Raw genomic sequence first — 25279 nt, forward strand, 5'->3', positions numbered from 1 at the left:
CGCCCCACATGCAAATACGAGGGTCAGATGAAAGCTGGTAGAAGTGACGAAATGGAGAGAGGCAGAAAGCTCCCATGAGAAAGTCAAAATAAGCAGAATTTTCCCTGGGGCACAGTGGAGGGTGGGGTCCCCTGGTAATACCTTATGAAGACATCTTATAGGATTTCCCTAGAAGTAATTGCCACTGACCAAACAATAAGTCACTTCAACAGCAACTGATAACATCAAATGTTAATATACTAGGTTTTGATTGTAAAGCTATAGGCTCAGATAGGTGATACATTTTTTAAAACCTCTGTTTCAAGCCCAGGTGGCACCAGTGGTAAGGAGCCTGCCGGCCAGAGTAGGAGACATAATGTGAGTTTGATCCCTGGGTCCAGAAGATCCCTTGGAGAAGGAAATGATAACCCACTCCAGTGTTCTTGCCTGGAGAATCCCACAGACAGAGGAGCCTGGAGGGGTACAGTCAATAGGGTTGCACAACGTCAGACAGTACTAAAACGATTTAGCATGCAGCATTTAAGCACTTATTAACAACAGCACAAAGAGTCTCTGCCCTTGGCATTTATGTAATGGGCAGAAAAGGCTGAAATTGAGCACTCTAAATACTGTAAGGTCAGATAGGTAATTGCTCCCAGCAGTGACAAAGCCAATGGGGGTAAAGTAGGGCAGAGTTTCCCAGAGTGTACTGGGGATTCCTGGGGGTCCTCAAGAACTTTTCAGGGACTGCAGAAGTACCCATTTTCACAATAATCCCATAATACCATCCACCTTTCCTTACTCGTTCTTACACAATCAGAGAATGAGAGTCACACAGAGAACAGATTAGTGATTACCAAGGAGAAGGGGGTGGGAGAGGGATGGAATGGGAGTTTGGGATTAGCAGGTGCGAACTATTGTATATCGGATGAGTGAACATGGTCCCACTGTATAGCACACAGAGAACCATAGCTCAGTTCAGTCGCTCAGTCGTGTCTGACTCTTTGTGACCCCATGGACTGCAGCACGCCAGGCTTCCCTGCCCATCACCAACTCCCAGAGCTTGCTCAAACTCATGTCATTCAAGTCGGTGATGCCATCCAGCCATCTCATCCTCTGTCATCCCCTTCTCCTCCTGCCTTCAATCTTTCCCAGCGTCAGGGTCATTTCTAGTGAGTCAGTTCTTCACATCAGGTGGCCAAAGTATTGGAGCTTCACCTTCAGCATCAGTCCTTCCAATGATATTCAGGACTGATTTCCTTTAGGATGGACTGGTTGGATCTCCTTGCAAGCCAAGGGACTCTCAAGAGTCTTCTCTAAAACCACAATTCCAAAACATCAATTCTTCAGTGCTCAGCCTTCTTTATGGTCCAATTGGAAAAACTACTGGACTACTGACTGCTGGAAAAACCATAGCTTTGACTAGATGGATCTTTGTTGGCAAAGCAATGTCTCTGCTTTTTAATATGCTGCCTGGGTTGGTCAATATCCTGTGATAAACCATAATGGAAAAGAATATGAAAAGGGATGTACATATATGTATATATGTATAACTGAGGCATCTGACTGTGCAGCAGAAATTGATGCAATATTGTAAATAAATTATACTTGAATAAAGTAAGTTAAACAAACAAACAAAACAGACTGAGAGTCACACACACAGAGTGTTCAGTGAAGCTTCCTGGAGGCTGCATGGCACGTGATAGCATCTTTGCTCTGATGGCTCGTGGAAAGTGTGTGATGCAACCTTTTCTTTTAAATACTTTCCAGTTTTGGTGTCCTGAATAGTATTCTACGTCACTCATGTGGTGAATAAAAGCTCTTTGAGGCATGTGGGATCTTAGTTCCCTGACTAGGGATTGAACCTGAGTCCCCTGCAGCGGAGGCACAGTCTTAATAGGACCTCCAGGGAAGTCTCAAAACGACTCTAGTTTTGAGGGAATAATGCAAGGGCCAGGAAGTCATTCTTTACTTGATTGGGAATTTGAATAAATGTGTGCGCAAACCATACAAATACTTAGAAAAAAGTCTGTGATTTGCGTCAAATCAAAAATTAGTTCTTTAAGCTATGTTTTCAAAATTTAGCTTTTAAATTTTGTTTTCTTCTAAAGTGATTTGTATTAGTTTTCTATTTCTTTTCACAATGACTGATAGTGAGAAGTATGAATCTATTATCTTTAGACTGTTAATTTATAGAGGAATACATATAATGATTTTCCTCATTTTTGTGTTATATTAGTTTTTTTAATGGTAAATAAGACAAAACTTTATAAGGAAGTAGTTGGGAACTAGAGCGAGCTATAAAAATACTGTTCTATGAATAAAACAACATGTAAAATCCCATGCACAATAAAAGTCTTGAGCTGTACATTTTAAAGGGAAGTTATATATTTGAAGTGTTTATTTTGTAATAAATGATATTTTATTCATTTCCCTCCACTGTATACAGATGTAAAGAAACTGACTTACTATATTTAGGGTAAGAGCTTTATCCATTTTTCATTTATTCTTATACCAAGTCAAACTTGATTAAGCAGACTAGTTAGATCAGTAGCATTGGTTGAATCTAAATCAGTTTAAAAACTAAATGACTGCTTCTCTATTCTTAGGACCTTCCAAGTTTTCATTTTCATGTAGAGCATTGTACACTGAAAGCAGCTGACCAGAGGAAACAGATATTCTGAAGGAAGAGACTTAGAAGTCAAGTTTAAGAACACATTTGCTGGGACGCCCCCAGCAGCCCAGTGGTTTAGACTTCACCTTCCCAAGCAGGGAGCGCAGGTTCACTCTCTGGTCAGGGAACTAAGATCCCATTTGTCTTGCAGCCAAAACAAACAAACGAACAAAAAATGAAACAGAAGTGATATTGTAACAAATTCAATAAAGACTTTAAAAATGGTCCACTGTGGGGGAAAAAAAAGAAGAACACAGCTGCTAGTAGAACAAGCCCTAAGCTTTGCTATGTAACAAGCTGCTTGAGTTTCTGCCCTCAGTTAATTTTAGGGATGGTAGATGGACTGAAATATTGTTTTTAAATTAATGCCCCAGTGAAACTCCTACATACCTTTTCAAGTTACTAGTGAAGGGCAGGAGAGGACAACCCGTTTATCACTGCTCGTCATCACCCAGTGCTCAGTTGTATGAAACTCTGTGTGACCCCATGAACACCCACCATGCTCCTCTGTTCATGGGATTCTCCAGGCAAAAATACTTCACCACTGTACTCTGAACACTTCTATACGATAAAGCACATAAAACACAACCACTCTAGAGGATGCCTGCATGTGACAGTGTACACCAGACGCATGAACTAACTTAGGCAATTGGACATGCGAACACGTGTTTTGTGTCTTTGAAAGTTTGCACATTAAAGGTTCGTATGTATGGAACTTACTGTATATAATAATTTCCACGATTTCTTTTCTTCTTACTCATTCACCATTTGCCTTTTAAAAGATTCCCCGCTTCTTTTTATTTGTTGTTGCTCTAAAAATTTACTCTCAATTAAAATAATACTTAACCTTCAAATTATTCTCAGCCTTCCACAAAGATTGCATAACAAGAGGGTAGAAATGAGTCAAATTCTCTGACAGTTATAGTTATGTGTGTGAGTCTTGTTGGCTTCATTTTTCATGGTCTACGTAAAGATAAGATTTTTATATCATTTTGAAAGAGTCAGTTAAGCCTAAAAGTAAAGAATGTTTCTAAACTTCCTGATAAATGGAAATCTTAACAAAACTGCTTTTGTTGTGTATCCAGTCCTAAACTTGTCAGTCTCAATTTGTGTGTTTATTATTCCTGATTAGCCTGAATTAACAACCTAACAAAGCATTCACTGAGCGTCTGTGTGAGACATTGCCTAGATCTCATAGCTGTTTATTTTAGTACATTTCTTGTTAATAATTCTTTTCTTCTGATGGTAAAATAATCCCTAGGAATTAAATTGATATCTTAGAGACCTTGCCTCATTCTTGTGGCTTCAGCTTCTACCCCTGATGACTCAGATAGCTGCATTTCTGTTCTAAAACTTCATTTCTATATAACCAAACTTTGATCTGAGCTTCCCTGGTGCCTCGCTGGTAAAGAATCTGCCTGTAATGCAGGAGATGCGGGTCCAATCCCCGGGCCAGGAAGATCCTCTGGAGAAGGGAATGACAACCTACTCCAGGATTCTTGCCTGGAGAATCCCAGGGACAGAGGAGCTTGGTGGCCTACAGTCCACAGGATCTCAAGTGTTGGACACAAGTGAGCAACTAAACCACCCACCACCACCAAACTTTGATCTTGGAAATTAAGATCTCAAAAGATAATTTAGTCTCTTAGAGACAGTTTAAGAATCAAGCCAGAGTGCCTTTCTAAATATGTCAACTCCCACCATCTCCAACAACTCTGTAATTTAAAAAATGAAGCCTGTCTTTCCCCAAAGTATCAACTCCCCAACACAGGTCTCCTCCTCCTTCAAGTGGCATGTGAGGGGAGCTTTTGCTTTTTCACCTCGCTTAGTGAATATTTATTGCTTTCCGGGACAGATGTTCAACTGAAACAGACCATAATTAGTGTCAGCCAATAAATCACCTTAAACCTTGTAGAAACAGAAGGTGTGTGCCTGATCGTAAGAGCTCTGTCCTGTCGGCTCGGTTTTCTAGAAAAGACTTATCTGCACCGTGGGCGTCCTCCCCGCACACACTGCAGTGTCAGCGAGATCGTTCGAGCGGCCAGCTAAAGAGTGTCCGGTCATTTGGGCGGGCCTTCCCTTCCTGTCTACTAGTCTCCAAGTACCAATGAGCTTTAAAAACGGTCTCTTAAATGCACGATTTTCCCTTCCTTCCTACCATGGCCATTACCCCAATTGAGATTTCCTCCATTTCTTCTCGTCTCCTTTTTCTCCACTCCAGGAAATCCACGGTCTCTAGAGTCTCCAAGTATCTGAATGCAGCAGCTTTCACATAAATGTTCAGACTCCTTGTTTTTATTTTGTTACTCTCCTTCCAGAAAACCTATTGCTGTGTGTGTGCTTGCTAAGTCTCCTCAGTGGAGTCTCTTTGCTATCCCATGAACTGTAGCCCACCAGGCTCCTCTGTCCATGGGACTCTTCAGGCAAGAATACTGGAGTAGGTTGCCATGCCCTCCTCCAGGGAATCTTCCCAACCCAGGGATCAAACCTGCATCTCTTATGTCTCCTGAATTATCAGACAGGTTCTTTACCATTTGCTGTGTAAGACTACAAATTTCTCTGTTGAAATTTCTCAGAGGCTATGCGCAGTATTAAGGCAGCAGAGATGGGGGTGTGGTTAATTTCCCCAGGGCAATCAGACATCAGGGCAGGCTGCATGGAGGAGGTGACATTTAAACCACAAGTCTGAGAGTGGGTTTCAAGGTGTGACAGAGAATGGAATTTCAGGTTAAGAGAGAACCTTCTCTTCCTTATCTCTTTCTCTGACCCTAGGTTTTGTTTGGTTTCGTTTTTATTTCCAAGCCATTTTAAGGATCTATGCCTCGTGTGTCCTGTTTGTAAAAGGGAAGCTTAGAGGGTCTTGCAGGCTTCCCTGGTGGCTCAGACAGTAAAGCGTCTGTCTGCAATACTGGAGATCCGGGTTCAGTCCCTGCACTGGGAAGATCCCCTGGAGAAGGAAATGGCAACCCACTCCAGTATTCTTGCCTGGAAAACTCCATGAACGGAGGAGCCTGACAGGCTACAGTCAATGGGGTAGAAAAGTGTCAGACACGACTGAGCAACTTTACTTTTACTAGAGGGTGTTGAAAGAAAACACTGATATATGGATGGGACGGAACTAGAATCTGGTTTTCAGGACCGATTCCAGTCAGGGTTTTATTCTCAGGCCACGTGGCTCATTAATTAGATAATTAGATAATAATACTAATAACCGACATTTGTGTAGCAGTTTATATTTTTTCAAGCACTTTCACATCCATTATCTCATTAGGCGCTCAAATTTGCAGAGATTAAAATTTTAGAGGACAAATAATGAAGTGTGATAAGAACGAGCTCTCTGAAGCCACCCTGCCTTGCTTGCACCAGGCACGCCATGACTGCTGTGTGTTCTCAGGCAGTGGGACCCTCAGCAATGTCAGCATACATGCGGATTCCTGCACTTCTATAGAAATCTTGTTAGGATTCCAGGGATTAATAGGTATCAGCTGCTCAGAACAGTCCCTGGAACTTAGTGAACACTCAGGGAAGGGGAGCTCGTTTGCTATCCTTGCCTTCATCATCTGTGATGTCATACATGAAGAAATGGACTAGAGCGCACCAGCTCTTCTATGTTCTGGCCCGGGATTTTTTTTTTTTTTCCAACATACTCCCACTCCAGCTGGCATGATTGCAATCCAAATAATGACTTGGGAATGCCACTTTGTAAACCTCTGGCCTTTTCTCTGTTATTGCAAAGTACATAGTTTAATTAAGGTTTACTCTTTTCTGAAACTGATGTTTAGCTAAAGCAAATAAGAATTAACAATTCTAAATGGAGTCTTTTTAAATTCATGTAAAGGGGACTTCCCTGGTGGTCCAGGGGTTAGGAATCCAGCTTGCAATGCAGAGACCACAGGTTCAATCCCTGATCAGGGGACTAAGAGCCCATGTTCCTTGGAGCAGTGTAAGCCCAGGCACCACAGCTCCCGAGCCCTTGAGCCACAGCTGGAGAGTCCGTGTGCCACAGCAGTAGATCTCGTGTGATGCAATTAAGACCTGACACAGCCAGATAAATAACTTTTTTCTTAAATCCATGTGAAGAAAATGAGTGCACATGAGCAGGGAAGCTAAAATATCTAGTTAATTTGAGAAGCTGACTATATACTTTAGTGGACGCTAATATGACCTGTAAGTGATCCTGAATTTTTCATGCAAGAAACGAACGCTTCTGCCTTTCTATCTGCTGAGGTTGACATCTGCCCCACTCCTGGAGGACAGCAGGCTTCCCCTAGCCAACACCGGGAATCTCTAAGGAGAGGTTCTTTGAAGAAGCACTACCACGCCCTGAGGTGTGAAGGTCCCTCCCACAAAGTGACTTCTATTTAGGGAAGAATTTTTCAACCCATTAATGTTGATGTGTGTGTATGATTTAAATAGTTGCCTGGATGTTAACCGACCATAACTCCTGGAGTCGGAGACAGAAGGCAAGAACAGCTTCTCATCTTCCTTTTACCGAGTGTGTGACTCTGGCGGACCTCTGCACACCCCTGTTCACACTCCTCAGAATAGTGACAAAGATGCGAGGGCTTTTTTTTCAGAGCAGGTTATTATGTGTTTGGGAGCTGCCTTGTGGCTCAGCGGTAAGGAATCCACCTGCCAAGCAGGAGGCACGGGTTTGATCCCTGGGTTGGCAAGATCCCCTGGAGAAGGAGATGGCAACCTTCTTGTATTCTTGCCTGGAGAATCCCATGGACAGAGGAGCCAGGCGGGCTACAGTCCATGCGGGTGCAGAAGAATGGGACATGAGTCAGCACCTAAACAACAATGTGTTCTTAAATTAATTCATATATTTGAAAACATATTGAGACACTGATATGACAGTCGGGATGCCCTCCTAGGTTTAATGGTGGGTCCCATGTCCCTGAACTCTACAGTTCCTTTGGAATGTCTCCCCACTGTCCAGGTAGAACTGGTGTGTCTTGATCAGATCAAGGGCACATACACCTTTGATTTTGATCTGTTTCTCTGAAAACAGTTTCCTATCTACTTTCTGGCTTCCAGGGCTGATGTATTTTGGAAAAATACATCTGGGCTTAGCTTTGAGGACGGTCCCATGACAGGGGACAAAGAACTCACCGTGTCCCCTTAGGTGCATGTCCTGAAACGCACCTGCTGAAGGGTGGCGTCTGCTTTTGATGCTCTAATAGGACATGGTGACTAACTGTTGCTCATAGTTCAAGATTCTTCTGGAGCAATTAATGGCACTAAAAGCAATATTCCATTTCCCTGGGTGGAATTTTAAGACCCAGTCTCTTTCTCCCTTCTGAACATCCCAAGAAATCCTCTTACACTGTCCCCATCCCCCAGTGGATTCACATCATATCCTCAAGGCTGCAGCCTCATTTTACCTCTAACCCAAGCAAGCCTTCATGGAAAGTCATAAGGTCATGAGGGAAAAAAATCATCATTTAAAGCCCCAAACTATAAATGCTTCTGAAATCTCTGAAAATTTTGAATTTTCTACCCCAGTGCACAATAATGTTAATAAAGCTAATTGAGTCAGTTATACATAAAATTTACTTTTATTATAAAGAAATTAAGAATTATCTTCTAATTTTCACTTGTTTCATATTCTCGTATGTCTGTGCTGTCTAAAATTGGAGTGAATAAACGCCATTCCTTTGAAACCTAGTAATCAACGAGAAAATGATTTTAAAATGCATGGAATGTTTTGGCTACTGTGCTTTTTGTCCTTGCCAGGTGCTATGTCAGGGTTGTAATATTATGATATATTGCTCATTGTTGCAATTATGTTTGTCAGACTACATCTAGGCTCCATGCTTGAGATGTGTGAACAAAGTAATGAGACAGAGAATCTTTGTTTGTTTTCATGGAGTATTGATCAGATGCACCACTGATTCTATAAAAGAGCAGATTTGATTATTTCATGATGTATATTTCAGGAGCACATAAATCATATTTTTAATTGAAATTGCTTCGAAAAGGGGCTTTCAATTGTTGCCTTTCTATCCTGCCTGGAGAACATTTGTAGGTTTCTAGAGATAATCATGAATCTACTCAGAATTGACAAGTTTGTTTGACTTGCTAATTACATATGCAAGTAAGTTCATCGGAGCAAAGTCATGCCATCTCTTTAAAAGGCAAATAACCAGAACATACATGTTTTGACTTTATAGACTGTTAAATTAGTTATATGAAATTAAAGAATTTTTAAAATTGTATTGACATTTCCAAAAGTTTGTGCAGTCTTGTATATCTGTTTTGACTTTCATTGCCATGGAGATGCATTGTTGTGGCGGGGGGCGGTGGCAGGGGTGGTGCATGGCCAGTTCAAGGCATTGTGTCAGGGTGGACTGTCCAGAAGGAAATAACCAACGAAGTCTCAGTGGGAAGCTGCCCATTGTTAGGTACAGTGCTGACCACTCACCATAAAGGGCCTCTGCTTTTCTGCCATAGCTCACTCCCCTCCATTGAGCAGTGACCTTCAGGAGGGTAGGGACCAAGGGGAAAGCCCTTGGCTGCAATTTATTGTTGTCTTCCTAGCACCCACCCCATCCTTCTAATTTTGCAGTCAGTTCCCACCTCTGCCCCATCACCAGTCCCTCTTCCCTTCCAAAGGCTCTGCCATGTCTCAGCCTGCCCCTTACCTGGGCATCAGAGACCAGCCCTTGACTCCATCTTCATGCCTGACAGTTTCCTCAGCAGCAGTGGCAAAAATATGTTCTTGGCATCCAAAATGAAACTCTGAATGCATTCCCCATAGGTGCGTTGTAGTCCTGGTGATTAGCCCTATAATACCATCAGTATGGACTAAATGACTTTTCGCAAGCTATTGCAAACTTCGCCATCTGGTATAGACAAATTTCTTGGGACTCTATTTTTGAAATTACAAGGAAAGGGATTGCAATTGTACTTTTGCTATGCCCTTCATGATGAAATTGGGACTGGATGAAAATGGTTTTATTTCCTTGCTTGACTTTTTTTCCAGAAACTGTATAGATTCCAGAAATACCAAGTCTTACCTATACTAACTAATCATCTTAGTATTCAATTTCCAATGATGAAAAAGTATTTTGCATTGTTTAGAAGTTCCATCAGGGAATTAGAGGGAGAGAGGAGGTCTTAAATGCAGAGGTTATGTGAACTGATCCTTATTAAGAGAAGAAATTGTTTTCCTAGAAAAAAAATTGGCCTATATCATGTCAAATCTGCAGTCTCATTTGAAATAAAAAGCCATGTTCTATTTAAAAAAAAAAAAAAAAAGATGGAACTTGAAATTTGCTGACGCTCCTTAGAAATGATACTATAGTTTAAAACAGCCGAAGAGGAAGATTAAGGATGGGATTATGGATCGAACCCGGGTCCCTAGCATTGCAAGCAGATTCTTTACCATCTGAGCCACCAGGGAAACCCATGTATATAATTACCCTCCTTCAAAAGAGGAGTGACTTTGTCCTATGGTTGAGATAACATGAGAGAACTTGAGTTGCCAAGTCCCTCACCCTCACCCAACTCACTCTACTTACCCCAGCTCCCTCTCAAACACACATACTAGAAAATAGTAACACACTTACACTCTTCTGTACTTCTTTTCATCCTCAAAGTGAGTATGAAATTTGATTAAAGAAAATTTGCTTACAGAGGAAATAGGCAAACTGTTGCAAAGATCTCTTCTAAAAAGAAAGAAAATAAACCACATTTTCTCGTACAAAGTATAATTAACTAATGGGGCCAGGAATTCCTTTCTCCATCTCTTGTAGGGTCAGCCAGCTTAGCAGCACCAGTTTAAACACTGTATCTTCTCTTTGTTCTTCTGTTGTGCATTGCTGTGATGGAAAAGATAACTAGCCCTCAGAGATCATGTGAGATCAGGTTAAATTCTACATTGTATGAGAGCTATTAATATTTTACACACTGTCTACCCTTCAAGCTTTGAGTATTACATCACTATTTATACAACAGAACTTATTACTGATTGGAAGGTTTTAAGTGTTCAAGCATCCTATTAATACAGTAGGAGATATATTAATGCAATTAACATGTACCAAAAGGAAGACTTTTAAATTATTTCAAATGTTTCCAACATAGTCTGATCCAAAAATAAGTACTTGATTAACTAATTTGTCTTGTAAGAAATGTCTCTATGTAGGTCAGAATGAGATCATTTGGAAAAAAAAAAAATCTACTCTTTGGAGAACTTTTACACCACAAAAAAAAAAAAAGAGAGAGAGAGAAAAAATCTCATTTAAGAGCTGGAGTAGAATTATATGGTCATTTTAGTTCTCAGAATTCAAAGCATAGATGGCTGGAATCATGCGCATGTGATAATTCTAGGCTACTCTCAATAAATAATACATGTCATTTCTGCTTCACTGAGGCTGTCACTTACTGCTCTAAATGACTTTCAATGCAGGGCCCAGCCTGCTGTCCCAGAGTGCACTTCAGCTCAATTCCAAACCTGAAGGGTCCTTCCAGTATCCAGCCAGCTACCATAGCAACCAGACCCTGGCTCTGGGTGAGACAGCCCCGTCGCAGCTCCCTGCCCGCAGCACACAAGCCCGAGGTGCGGGCCAGAGTTTCAGCCAGGTACGTGCTGGGGATGGGATGCTCTGCTGTGTTGGTCCTTGGGCTCCAAGGGGTCAAGCGGGAAGCAGGGCTGTCAAATGGCTATGGTGTTCCCTCCTGCCTTTTTTACAAGTGCCCTGCAACTTTGGAGAGATGCTTTCAGTGCCGTGAGCGAAGGAAATGAATAACACAAAACGATTATAGAATAACTCAAATTACAAGCATCTTTTTTGCAGGAATGTCAGTCAATTGCTCATGCTCTTTCTGCTTTATATATACTAACCTAGGTGAATATGCAAATGGGTGTCTAGTTCCTATTTCTGTGTTGATTATAAATATGACATGCATGATGAGTTTGTGAGGATACCTGAAACACAGTCTCTCTCCTTAAAAAAAAAAAAAGCGTGAAATTATTCTTTGGGGTCAATCATATAAAGGAGCATAGTGTAAAGGCATCATCACATATGCATATACAGAACTATTCTGAAAATAATTGTGGTTGAGTTGCAATAGTTACACTTTGTCAAGTTTGATTATGAAATGTGCCCTCAGCTGTTTCTTTGAGATGTGTACTTGCTCTTGTGGTTTTAATGTACACACTTAGCTGCAGTTAAAATCAACTCTTGGTAAAAAGAAGTGGCTACCAACTGCAATTAAAAAAAATTGTTGTAAATGTTGTGATATATACATGTGTGTGTATTTATGTATGTGTGTGTAGTACCTAATACTTTAGTTTTGATAATTTGGGGGTGCAGGCTATATTCAGTCAACCCACCAGAATTAATATACTGGAGGGATATCTTGTTTTAAGCTACTTTATACTTATTTTTTAGTATAAAGGGACATGAGACCCTCTTAAAGTCTGTGCATCATTCCTGGAATGAAGAACCCACAACCCCAAAAGTACCCCTTAAACTGACAAGTTTAACTTCATCCTTTCTGCATTTATTGGGCAGTTCCTCTTCCAGAAACCCTGGCCCAGGCACACTACCTACCCCAAGCTCCTGCAACAACCAAACCCATCTCTGTCACCAATTCATTGTTTTTATGCATCCGTGTGTTTTCCCAACAAAACTGAAAACCACTTGAGGGCAGGGCTGTTTTCATTTTTAGCACCATCCACATGGCCCCCAAGAAATGTCTGCTGGAAGAGAGGAGGCAAGGCGAATTAGAATGGCATCATGCAGTTATCCTGAGATGCTTTTTTGAGGTGATATGAACATAAATGAGGCATAAGCTGAAAAGTCTCAGTGCATTTCAATTATTAAAGTGAAATGATTGTCCCAGCTATCTATTATCTATGATTGTCTCTTTCAGGCAAAACCTTTGCCCATCAGTGGCAGTGTAACTTTTACCTGCTTGTGATGTCAAGGTTATGTGGATAAAGTGGAATGGTAAATAAAGCATTCCATTGAGAGGGGCCCGTTGCCCCATGGGGGTCCAGGGTGTGACCCCAGTTCAAAGGGTGCCCCCTTTGGATGGAAATCTGGTGGTGTGTGATGCTCAAGAAGGAAAAGGCCTTGAATTCATTGCATCCAGGTCCCCACACACAGACTAACCCTGGAACTGTGCTAGTTACCAGCTCCTGGGTCACTGCTCTTGAAAACACTGTTCTATTCTATCTCCCTAACAGAAATCTGATACGACACAAGAGGGAATGTCTAAAAAATATTTTTTAATTAATTAGAAAAAATTATTTTATATACTTTCATTTATGCAAAATAATTCTTATTTGTGTATGCAAAAACATTATATAATGTTTGAAGTATTGAGTGATGTTATTAGCATAGAAAATGTTATTAAATCTTTTTCATCTCATTTTAATTTATTAAAATAAGAATTGGAAGCTATAGGATTTTTTTCTCTAGGTACATATTTTTTTTTCCTCTAAAAAGCATCCCATTCTTGAAAGGAACTCTCTTTTAATCTTCCCATCTATACTGAACTCTCTCTGACCATGATACACTGATAATGGTGGGATATATGTAATTTTGAATTCTTTGGGAGTAAATAAATGATTACAGACCTTTTTTAACCCTTCTGTCTATCCACACGTCTAGGTCTAATGGGCCAGAAATATTCATAAATAAGGGATAATTTATATTTAGACTAACTTATGAAAGCTCTGAATTTAGCTTTTGCCAGTTTCCCAGAACTTATAAGACATGTAGCTAGTAAAGCAATAAACTTCTATCTTTCTTTTATTTTTATCTTAAACTATTTAATACTCATCCTTGGCTTCCTCTCATAAATATTTAAGACCCCTGTAATTTGAGTTAAAACATTAAGTCAAATGAAAAAAAAAATCACATTTCCCCTAGCTGAGCATCATGGAAAATGGAACAATCAGTATCAAGAGAAAAATCAGTTCATTATCAGCTTAACTTGATATGCACTCAGTTCATACATAGCTCTGTGAGGACTGTTAAATCAAAGCTTTCTTACTTATAAAATCAATAGTTACCATTTACCGAGACCCGGAAGTAATCTGTTTTACATACAACCTCTTATTTAATCCCCACCACATTTACATTTTAAATTTAAATTATCATTTACATCTTAAATATGCAGAAACTCAAACTCAGTGCATTTAGAGGAGTCGTCAGGCACCATTTTAAGGTAGCAGAAGTAAGAATGGGAACAGAATCTTAACTGAATTGAAGCCTAATCCTTTCGAGGCAGTGTTTCATAGGTTTCCTTTTATATATTGACTGTTTCAATTAAATGTATCTACAGCTTGATCCTAGTAAGAGCGCTACACATGTAAACCAGCAATATGCTGATTTATCTTCTTCCACATTGGAGTTCTACTTGTCAGAGTTCAACACATGGGAGTAAAACAGTAGCAGTTCAAAGGACAGATTGGGCCTCACATTAAAAGTCTGCTTTAAAGTTTAATCACAAATTATAACTTGGTTGTGGAGATATCAAAGCTGTGCATTTGAAGCCATCTATCAATGTGCATATTCAAGGTGATAACTTCAGTTAGAGTCATAGGTTACTGGTTTGCACTCCTTTATCTGACAGGTGGGTGGTTGCAGTCTGAATATTCAAACAAGGGGGTTGTTCTAATCTACTTGGTTAACAGGATGGAGGCTACTGGTGGATTGCTGAATCCTATTTATTTTAGCAGAGCATCAGATCTGGGTACCACGATTCACTCTCAGCTTCAGCATGCTGCAGTATGAAAGGCATGTTTTAGCGTGATTTCAAAATCATGTCAGAGAAATGCTGAACAAGCACACCAGCACTTTTACTCAGCATTTAGTGTGCTACCCTTGAAATAAGGAGGTCACATGTCATCCCTGTAACATCTCCTTTGCTGAGCTTGTCCTGAGAATCCCTGTCTTTCAGTGGTTTCCCAGAGCCCTGTGACACGTTCTTTTCAATATTCTAAATTGTGTTCAAGCTCACTTCTGCCAAGCTATATTAAATTTTAGAATATCCTGTCATCATCGAGTGCCAAAAGGGCTATGAAAGTTCAAATAATGGCTCACAGATGCCAGACCAGGTTAATAAGGTCAATAGCCAAGTAACACAAAAACATTTCATTTTAGGGAACCTAAAAAAAAAGTGTAATTCTAAAGTAAAGCAAATGGTTTTCTCTCTGGCTCCCAAATCATGTCAGACTATAATTTCAAAGGAATATCACAAATTTTCAAAAATGTTGGTGTCAACTTTTAACCAATACTAGTTTATTCAGCATGATAGATGTTTGTGGGGTTATCATCACCAGGCTTCACATCAGGCGCTGGTGCATGGTCTGCCTTGCCCTACCGTGTCAAGCTGAGTCACAAAATTACCGTAGCATTCTAGTTCTCTGGCATGACCCTAACTGAAGTCTTTGAAGGTCATTCTCCTCAGACTCTAAGATGAATTCACAGGACTCGGCTAGAGGAGAGTATAAGACCCTTCCCATCAGATCCCAAGGCCTTTCTGGAAAGTCACTTGAGCTGATTCAGTTATGCTTTGCCCACTGCTACATTCCGCTTAGCTATCCTGCCAGCTCCCCTCTCCATCCAGGTGTGTAGACTATCCCTCCATCCCTCCCTTCTTCCTCCAAGTCAACCTGAGCCTTCGTAGCTCCTGGTAGGTGCCTCCAATCAAAATAGAGCTGTTTTTTCAGTTGCATATATGAATATATATATATATATACATATATATATATATATATTCCCTAACACATAGGTCCCTCCCTCCCCCAGGTTCCTCATTGGCTGAGTACTATGGGATGTACAGTCTTCCCCAAGGTCACCTAAGTTTCATTATTTCCTCATAGGGTATCCCTCTTTCTCCCTTTCCAACTTACATCCGCATTTTTCAAAAGACTTTCTTGCTGGTTTATCACTTCCCCCAACATCCTGTTTTCCTAGGGACAGTGCAGGTGCGTGAACTGTGTCTCTCCTGCAAGTCATTAGGCAAGTTTAGAGCCAGGGCACAGGCAATGGGTGGAGTCCTATCTCTTTAGGATGCTGTGTGATCTCCCTCCCCCAACCCTAACTTTATCTAAAGAACCCAGGCCTCAACTTTGTCACGTCCGCAAGTTTAGCTGTTGGTACTTTTCCACTCGGCCTTAGCTACCATGTCTCGAAAATGGACCACTTCAAGTGTCTCTTTCTTACAGCAGTCTCATCAAGTATTTCATGCCTCAGACTGACAAAAGAAGCAAGAAACAGAGCGTATACACCTGCACACGGAACACTGGTAAAGAAGTATAGGAACCGGCAGATTTTAAAACCACTTTCATCTTGTCCAGCAGAACTAAAGTGAGCCTGTGCACCTTATAATTGTAGAAACTGCCTGCTTCCTGCAGGAGATTAAGAATTGCATGATTGTTCTGTAAAAATAATACTAGAACAATGGTAGATACACGAGAAAAAGAAGTAAGCTTTTTGAGAAGCAAATGACGTTTCTTTTTGATCTGGCCTGTCTATTTAATGTGGCACTGACTTTTAAGTCTTAAAAGTTCTCATGTGCACTATATCATCATAATAAATACACCATCTGCTCACTTCTGCCAGAAGTCGATGAGTTTTGAACATTGCTTATTGGTGCACCTTCATGCTAGGTGGATGTGAAGGTCAAGGGGATAGAGAACTCTGGATGGCAGTACGATAGACACAGGGACATGCGTGGTCCCAAGGAGGACCCAACCCTCCAATGAACACTTGCATCTTGATTGCTGAATGCGAAAAGTCACACAGATGCCTAGTTTGACGTCATTCCAGTTTGCTGAATTAGGAAAGAAGTTGTTGCTGGGTGGCACCTGTAAAGAGTAAAGTCACTAAAAAACTTGGAAAACACAAAATTGCTGAGATGTCTTTAGTGTAGAATGTATGTGTTTATATTGCATTTACAGAAGAAATCACGTCATTTTGTACGCTTTGTCTGGCATATCTGTGGGAAACTCGCACTTTGTTTGTAAGAGCATTTTCAGATAATTACGTGTTGGAAATCCTTTCTCAGTGCTCTGCTGTAAATTTTTACCCATTTTCTTTTTCCAGTAGAAATATATTTAATCTGATTTCAATAGCTGAAGCATTTCTCATTGTGGGCAGTGTGCATATGTGATTTACTGCAACAGCTCTTCTTCTGTGCAAATGTTTGTGTTATTAAAGTTATACTAAATGAGCCTCTTGCTGAAATAAAAGTTTTACGTAGTGTATTTTTGCCAAGGCTCATGTTTCTGAGGAAGAGTTGCCATCAAAAAATCCCTCTTAAAGATAAATTTGTATGAGACACATGTCATTGCTTAAATTTTTTCTTCTCTGTTTTCTTTCTTCTTGGTTGTTGTTCATTCACTAAATTGCGTCTGATTCTTTGCGGCCCCATGGACTGCAGCACACCAGGCTTCCCTGTCCTTCACTATCTCCCGGAGCTGGCTCAAACTCATGTCCATTGTGTTGGTGGTGCCATCCAACTATCTCATCTTCTGTCACCCTATTCTACTTAGTAGACCATAGTATTGGCCACATGAAATACTTCTGAGAATATTTATTGGTAATGACCCTAATCATACTTTTATTAAAGTGAGGTTGGAGAGAAGGAAAAACCAGTACTCTTCACATGAGGTGGCCAAAGTACTGGAGTTTCAGCTTTGGCATCATTCTTTCCAAAGAAATCCCAGAGCTGATCTCCTTCAGAATGGACTGGTTGGATCTCCTTGCAGTCCAAGGGACTCTCAAGAGTCTTCTCCAACACCACAGTTCAAAAGCATCAATTCTTCGGCACTCAGCCTTCTTCACAGTCCAAATCTCACATCCATACATGACCACTGGAAAAACCAGAGCCTTGACTACACGGACCTTAGTCAGCAAAGTAATGTCTCTGCTTTTGAATATGCTATCTAGGTTGTTCATAACTTTTCTTCCAAGGAGTAGGCGTCTTTTAATTTCATGGTTGCAATCACCATCTGCAGTGATTTTGGAGCCCCAAAAAATAAAGTCTGACACTGTTTCTACTGTTTCCCCATCTATTTGCCATGAAGTGATGGGACCGGATACCATGATCTTCGTTTTCTGAATGTTGAGCTTTAAGCTAACTTTTTCACTCTCCACATTCACTTTCATCAAGAGGCTTTTTAGCTCCTCTTCACTTTCTGCCATAAGGGTGGTGTCATCTGCATATCTGAGGTTATTGATATTTATTGGTAGTGACCCTGATCATACTTTTATTAAAGTGAGGTTGGAGAGAAGGAAAAACCAGTACCTAGGGTATAAAAGACTGCACTTCCCTGTTTATATGAGTGGCTTAGGGGCCCTGGGGCAGTGGATCCACTCTGCTGTTGCTGTTCAGTCACTAAATCGTGTCCAACTCTTTGTGACCCCAGGAACTGCAACATGCCGGGCTTCTCTGTCCTTCACTATTTCCTGGAGTTTGCTTAAACTCACGTCCACTGAGTTGGTGATGTTCTCTAACCATCTCATCCTCTGCTGCCCGCTTCTCCTTTTGCCTTCAATCTTTGCCAGTGTCTTTTCCAGTGAGTAAGCTCTTCGCCTCAAGTGGCCAAAGTTGTGGAGTTTCAGTTTCAGCATCAGTCCTACCAATGAATATTCAGTGTTGATTTCCTTTAGCATTGACTGGTTTGATCTCCTTGCAGTCCAAGGGATTCTCAAGAGTCTTTTCCAACACCAGAGTTCAAAAGCATCAATTCTTCGGCGCTCAGCCTTTTTTATGGTCCAACTCTCACATCTGTACATGACTACTGGAAAAAACCATAGATTTGACTAGATGGATCTTTGTTGGCAGAATAATGTCTCTGCTTTTTAATATGCTGTCTAGGTCTGTCCTAGCTTTCCTTCCAAGGAGCAATTGTCTTAATTTCATGGCTGCAATTACTGTCAGCAGTGATTTGGGAGCCTAAGAAAGTAAAATCTGTCACTGTTTCCACTTTTTCCCCTTCTGTTTGCCATGAAGTGATGGGACTGGATGCCGTGATCTTTGTTCTTTGAATGTTGAGTTTTAAGCCAGCTTTTCCTCACTTCATCCCAGCGGTAATGAGTTCAGGGATGGTGTGTGGACTTCCCACAGAAGTGTCTCTTCACTTTATGTTTCATATGAGTTTTCACCGAAAGCAGTGCTCCTCAAAGGAATTGTTAGACAAGGCACTTGATGATTTTATTTGGCCATTTCTGAAATCAGATCTTTTTCACAGAACCAGGATTTTCTATCTCGGGAATTATTTAAAGAGAGGCCTTTCTTCTGAAGACAGTTTCAAAAGAGAAGTTATTGAGATTTTGGAAGCCATGATGGTAGTGTTCAAGCAAACTGATTTTCTCCCAGAGACTCAAAGGCACAAAACTTACTTTGTGGGTGTAGATTCCTTTTAGTGGCATATTACAGGCACATTTCATCTAAGATATGGGCATTTTGGAGTTGGTGCTTTCTTCCTGTTTCCAAGTTGTAAGAGTAAATGGCTTCTTCCATAGTTCTGAACAAGCCTGGAGCTCTGCACCAACTTACCCTAATGAGTTCAACACATTCTCACACGTGTTAATCAGCAGCACGTAGCTGATATTACAAAATCATGTTACCAGATCCTCTGGTTTGGCAATGGATTTCTTCAAAGATGTACATAAAGATGTACACCATAAAGTCACATACACTGTTTTTTACTTTTGAAAGTTATTCAGGCTTCTTTGCTCATCAAAAGAATGTTCCCCGGTCATTGATGTTATTTTTCTCATCATTTATCCCTCTCTGCATTTGCACTCCTTCAAACACTAGCCAGACCTCTTCCCACCAAACCCACTGCTACATTCCCATGTTTGGGCTCTTCTGTGGCCCTGACCTGATGCCTCGTCCTTAGTTCCCTCTCTCTCTCTGCCTCTTGTGACACTGATTTTGTCCTGGAGCACCACTCCGGGCAGTGACCTCCATCTCCACAACCGGGGTCATCTTCAGAGGAGAGAAACCCTGAGATGACTTATGAGGTTCACAAGTGAGATGGTGATGCAAGGAAGATGAACAGTGATGAATACAGACTGCTGATCACTAGGCATTAGGCTCCCATCTGTGAAGCCTCAGAACACAGGTTCCAGCTTCCCATTGCTGACATCTCTGACCCAGCTGCCTAGCATTTTGGGCAGACATTCCCCTTGACCCAGAGTTAGGGGCCTTGCTGACGTTTCCAGGAAACTTGGCAGGTCTAAATGCATCTTCACAAGGACTGCTTGTAAATCACGGGTCTGCTTTATAAAATGCGGTTTTGCTTAGTGACACTGCTTACTCATGATCCGAAGTCAAGATTCCTTGCAGAGTTTAGCCTGTCAAGTCCCTAGTGAACTGGCTGTAAGCGCTGGGTCTTTGTTTTGTTTTTTTCACACATGGCCAAATCCCCAGAGAATGAGGCTTAAATAAGTTTCCAAGTTTGGAGAATTTTTTCCCCCTCATTGCCCTTACGCCATCTCTGCTCCTTTTACAGAAAATACAACCTGGAAAGGTCAATAGACAACTATGTGGGTGTTAAGATCCATGCCATGTTCTGGCCCAAGAGCGCCATGTTTAGGGGATTGGAACTTCCCAATTGAAAATAGTGTAATTGTGAGCCAGATAGTATTCTGAAACAAAATTTTAGTTTTTTTTATCTCCCAAAGAACGTCAAGATAAAATTATTCCATGTAGGAAGACTGCAGAGAGAATTTCATAAGAAAACTTCATATTTTTACATGGAATATAATAGGCTCTTGTTAATGGATTATTGAATTAATGAGTGAATTGCTGCATGGAACTTGAGTACTTTTAGTTAATGGGAATAATGTATATATTGCCTAAATTCTACTTCAATATTCTTCCTACTACACTTTGAAAATACATTCTCCCCTTAAACACTTTTGTAAAATAGGCATAAATCCACTGCATAATTACACAGTGAAGTGAAGTGAAGTGGCTCAGTCGTGTCCGACTCTTTTCGACCCCATGGACAGTAGCCTACCAGGCTCCGCCGTCCGTGGGATTTTCCAGGCAAGAATACTGGAGTGGGCTGCCATTTCCTTCTCCAGGGGATCTTCCGAACCCAGGGATCGAACCTGTGTCTCCTGCATTGCAGACAAACACTTTACCGTCTGAGCCACCAGGGACTCAGCATACCACACACATGTAGACATACCCATTATGTAAAAATAACAACTGTAATATATCCTAAATCTCACCCACCTGACACTTATATGTAAACTATAATGTAGATGAAATACTTCATCTTATAAAGGAACTTTGATGAGTTACATGTATTGTTCATGTCTCATTAAAACACACACACATACACACACACACACACACACACACACACAATCTTTTTTTCCCCCTTGCAGTACAATCTACATAAAATGTCCATAGAAATTAGAAGTAACATCTTATTTTCCCTTGATCATTTTTCCATAATGGGAAACAATAAAGGAGCAACAAGCAATTTAACGTGCATAGGACTCTGCCTATGGGAAATATTTAATCGGAGCATCTCTCTACTTAAAAATGTTCCGCTTCCTTGTCAATTTCACATAGATGGGTTCCCCACTTTGGAGGGATGGAAAAGGCAATTAAAATAGTCCTTTGGTTTGAGACTGATTCAGACTGATGGAAGTGACAATCCCAGTAGGTACTGCCCTGGTCAGTAATACATACTGTGTGATCCAGGACAATATTTGGGCTCCATCTTCTTAAAATATTTCCAAAAATTCTTATGTCACCATTTATTAAGGATCTCATCATCAATATAAAAAATTTTCAGTGCACATCACTTGTCCACACACATTTCCAAATATTGTAGTAGGATGTAGTGGTCGTTAGTTTTTTTTTTGTTTTTGTTTACAGTTTTATTTGTAGTGCTAACACATATTTAATGAGGAATTGAGCTTCCATGACAGCAAAGTAGATGAAATTCTCTGTGTGTTGAAATGTGCTTTTGTTATTTTTAATCCAGTGACCTAGCCCATAATAAACCATCCTATGAATTGTATAGCTGTCTTAAAATGTATCCCTAAGAGTTGCTAAAAAGAAATTACATAATGGAACAAAACATAAACACAAGAGTGGAGAAAAACTCCTAAAAGATTACTGTTCTGTCTGACCGTTGCTAAAAAACAGATTTTTCTCTTTAGCCAAAGAAGCGTTCTTAGGGACTTATTCTTGTGTAGGCTAATGCAACAGAGTATAATACCCCCAGATTATTTATTGAAAACTGCAGAGGGCCTTCTATAACTGTGCAATCCAGGAAAGTAGCCACTAGACACATCTGACTATTTAAATTTAAATTAATTCAAAGTAAATATGTGTGAAAATCCAGTGCATGTGTCTGGACCCAGGCATCTATTGGCTACCGTATTGGACAGTACAGATATAGAACATTTTCAACATAGACAATAACTATCTTAAAATGTATATGGAATTTTATTGTTTTATTGTGCTTAGTTGCTCAGTCATGTCTAACTCTTTGTGACCCCATGGACTGTAGCTTGCCAGACTCCTCTGTCCATGGGGATTCTATGGAGTGGGTTGCCATGCCCTCCTCTAGGGGATCTTCCCAACCCAGGGATCGAACCCAGGTTTCCTGCATTGCAGGCAGATTCTTTACCATCTGAGACACGAGGGAAGCTCCAAATTTAAATTAATTCAAATTAAATGTGTGTTAAAATCCAGTGCATGTGTCTAGGGCCCAGGCGTGTATTGGCTACCATATTGGACTGTACAGATATAGAACATTTCCAGCATAGACAATTACCAACTTAAAATGCATATGCAATTTTATTGTTTATGATATTTTGCTTATTAGAAAGCTTACTGGCAAAATTCACCAAGAGCGATCCTATAATATTTTAAAAGGTTTTTGAATTGCTGCTGTAGCCTGTCAACATACCTGGAAATAGTGTCGCTATTCTCAAAACTTTTACAGACTTGAGAGCCATTTAAGAAACCTTATGAATAAGATTCAGCAGAGTTAGCACTTTTCCAACTGGAAGTTCCAACATATTAAAAGGAGAAATAAAGTATTTTCACAGTTTATTCAAGGTTTCCCTAGGATCCATGTTATTCTAATACTTAAATACTACAATGCTACACGATGTTGTTTTAATTTATATTAGTATACTTTAGTATTTATTTTATTGAAAGCTATCCTACTGAGGAAGGCTTCCCTGGTAGCTCAGACAATAAAGAATCCTCCTCTTAATGCAGGAGATGCAGGTTCGTTTCCTTGGTCAGGAAGATCCCCTGGAGAAGGAAATGGCAACCCACTAAAGCTTTCTTGCCTGGGAATGCCACGGACAGAGGAGCCTGGCAGGTTACAGTCCATGGGGTCACAACGAGTCGGACATGACTGAGCAGCTAAACCACAATGATGCTACTGAGGGAGAGGGTATTTTTTGTCACATAGGGTTATTAATGTTATAAATCCAAGATATAACAAAAAGTATTTGTTCTCTTGTAAGCAGGGTACTCTCTGGGACCCTCGAGGCTCTTTCTTGTGAGCAGGGACCCTCGGGGTTCTTTCTCCTCCTCATGCCCCTGTGAGAAAGATTCCCAGAAATTCCTCTCAGAGGCTTTTCTGTCCCTTGCCAGCTGGGTTCTGCACAGCAGAATGTTGCTTGGGCCCCAGGAGAGCTTCCAAAGAAAAGTAAAGAGAGATGGTCACTCTCCACAGCTTAGCAGTAATTCTCAGACAAACAGTATCTTCCAGGAGATTGTTAGAAATGCAGACGCTGAGGTCCACTTCAGTGCCCTGAATCAGAATCTCTTCTAGATCAGAGGCTTGCACACTTTAAACAAGCATCGTGATCACCCTGAGAACATGATAAAAGGCAGATCCTGAGGCCCCTCCCCCAGAGTTTCCCACTCCGTAAAGATGGGGTGACGCAGATGCTGCTTCTAATTGATCCAGTTGATAGTTCGGGGACCACACTTGGAAAACCACTGCTCTGGGGCTGGCTCGTTCTCATATTCAATTCTACACTGGAATCTCCTGATGAGCTTCCCAAAGCCTGATGCTTGAGTCCCACCTCCAGAGTCTCTGAATTAAATGGCTAGTGGATACAGCCTAAGTACTGAGTTTTTTTCGTTTTTGTTTTCAAAAGCTTTCCCAACAATTATAATATGCAGCTAGGTCTGAGAAACATAGGCTATGTATTTCATGCTCAGAACTTCTCCTGGGAGGGAAACACAACTGAATGTGAGCAACCCTCCGCCCCCCCCCCCCACCGCCCCCCGCCAGTGATTCTGGATGATTCTAGACTGTATCTCTGGGATCCAGGTGAGCACACCAGCTGTGCAGAGCTTCTCCACCATGGAATCCCTCAGGTCAAAGCCTCAGGACCAGCTTTGTTAACCATTCCTTCATTTATCCCACAAACATGTATGGTATCTCAGCTATGAATCTTTCTTGTTCCAGTTACTTCTTTGTTCATCACTGAACAAAATCATGGAGCTTACATTTTACTTTCATCCTTACTGTGAAAGTCAAAATAATTACATTGTCATGCTGAAGAAAAACCAGAGCTGGAAAGTAGTTACAGCAATAAATATACATTCTATTTGGAAAAAAATTTTTAAGTATTGCAATAGGGGGAAGAGGCTTCATTTTAGAAGTGGGCTCAATGTCAAAAACAAGGAAAAGGAGGAATATCAACCTCTGGGTTGGGAAGATTCCCTGGAGGAGGGAATGGGAACCCACTCCAGTATCCTTGCCTGGGAAATCCCATGGACAGAGGAACCTGGTGGACTACAGTCCATGGGGTCACCAAAGAGTCAGACACAGCACAATGACTAAAACAACAACAGGGAGGGGGCAGGTTGCAGGTCATTAGATGGATGATTACTATGAGGAAATGTCAGGGGGAAGGGTATTCTGGCTAAACTGACTTCGAAGGATTCTTGCTAGAACTGGACAATGCAGAGCCATGATGAGAAGAGAGTGCGGAGGTGCCTGACCACAGCTTGGTCAAGAAAAGAAACTTCGTCAGTGGATTGATATACACACATACACGCAAATATATAAAACATATACATCATGTATAAATATACACATATACCCACATATGCGATATATTCATGTGTACATAAATATGTGCTCCCCCCGACACACACCCCTCACACAGACTGTTTTTTAACAGACTCTAGAAGGCAATGGCACCCCAGTCCAGTACTCTTGCCTGGAAAATCCATGGACAGAGGAGCCTGGTGGGCTGCAGTCCATGGGGTCGAAAAGAGTCGGACACGACTGAGCGACTTCACTTTCACTTTTCACTTTCATGCTTTGGAGAAGGAAATGGCAACCCACTCCAGTGTTCTTGCCTGGAGAATCCCAGGGATGGGGGAGCCTGGTGGGCTGCCGTCTATGGGGTCGCACAGAGTCGGACACGACTGAAGCGACTTAGCAGCAGCAGCAGCAGCAGGACACTCTTAATAGAGGATTTTGATGTTGCTCCATTAAGAGCTTCACTTGAAACTGACATTCTGGATAAAATTTGGAGCCTGGCACTGTGTGCGGACCGACGTGCCCCGTCTGCTACTTGCCAGTTGCCATTCCAAAGTGGGTGGGGAGGCAAAACTGAAACTTTTAATGACAGAAAACAT

The 25279-nt window shown here is 41.0% G+C and overlaps 1 protein-coding gene across 3 annotated transcripts in view; it reads left to right on the forward strand.

The window, feature by feature from the left end:
• The window catches only part of CTNND2 (catenin delta 2), a 1117159-nt gene that overhangs the window by 618559 nt on the left and 473321 nt on the right, over positions 1–25279 (forward strand). For 2 of the 3 annotated variants that reach the window (XM_027980164.3, XM_027980165.3), the window contains exon 6: positions 11067–11239. The exons of the other annotated variant lie outside the window; for it this stretch is intronic. In XM_027980164.3, coding sequence (XP_027835965.2) covers positions 11067–11239 — 173 coding nt within the window. The remainder of the gene's footprint in view (positions 1–11066; positions 11240–25279) is intronic. 3 annotated transcript variants of the gene reach the window in all.

This window comes from Ovis aries, chromosome 16, assembly GCF_016772045.2.
Source record: "Ovis aries strain OAR_USU_Benz2616 breed Rambouillet chromosome 16, ARS-UI_Ramb_v3.0, whole genome shotgun sequence".
NCBI lineage: Eukaryota > Metazoa > Chordata > Mammalia > Artiodactyla > Bovidae > Ovis > Ovis aries.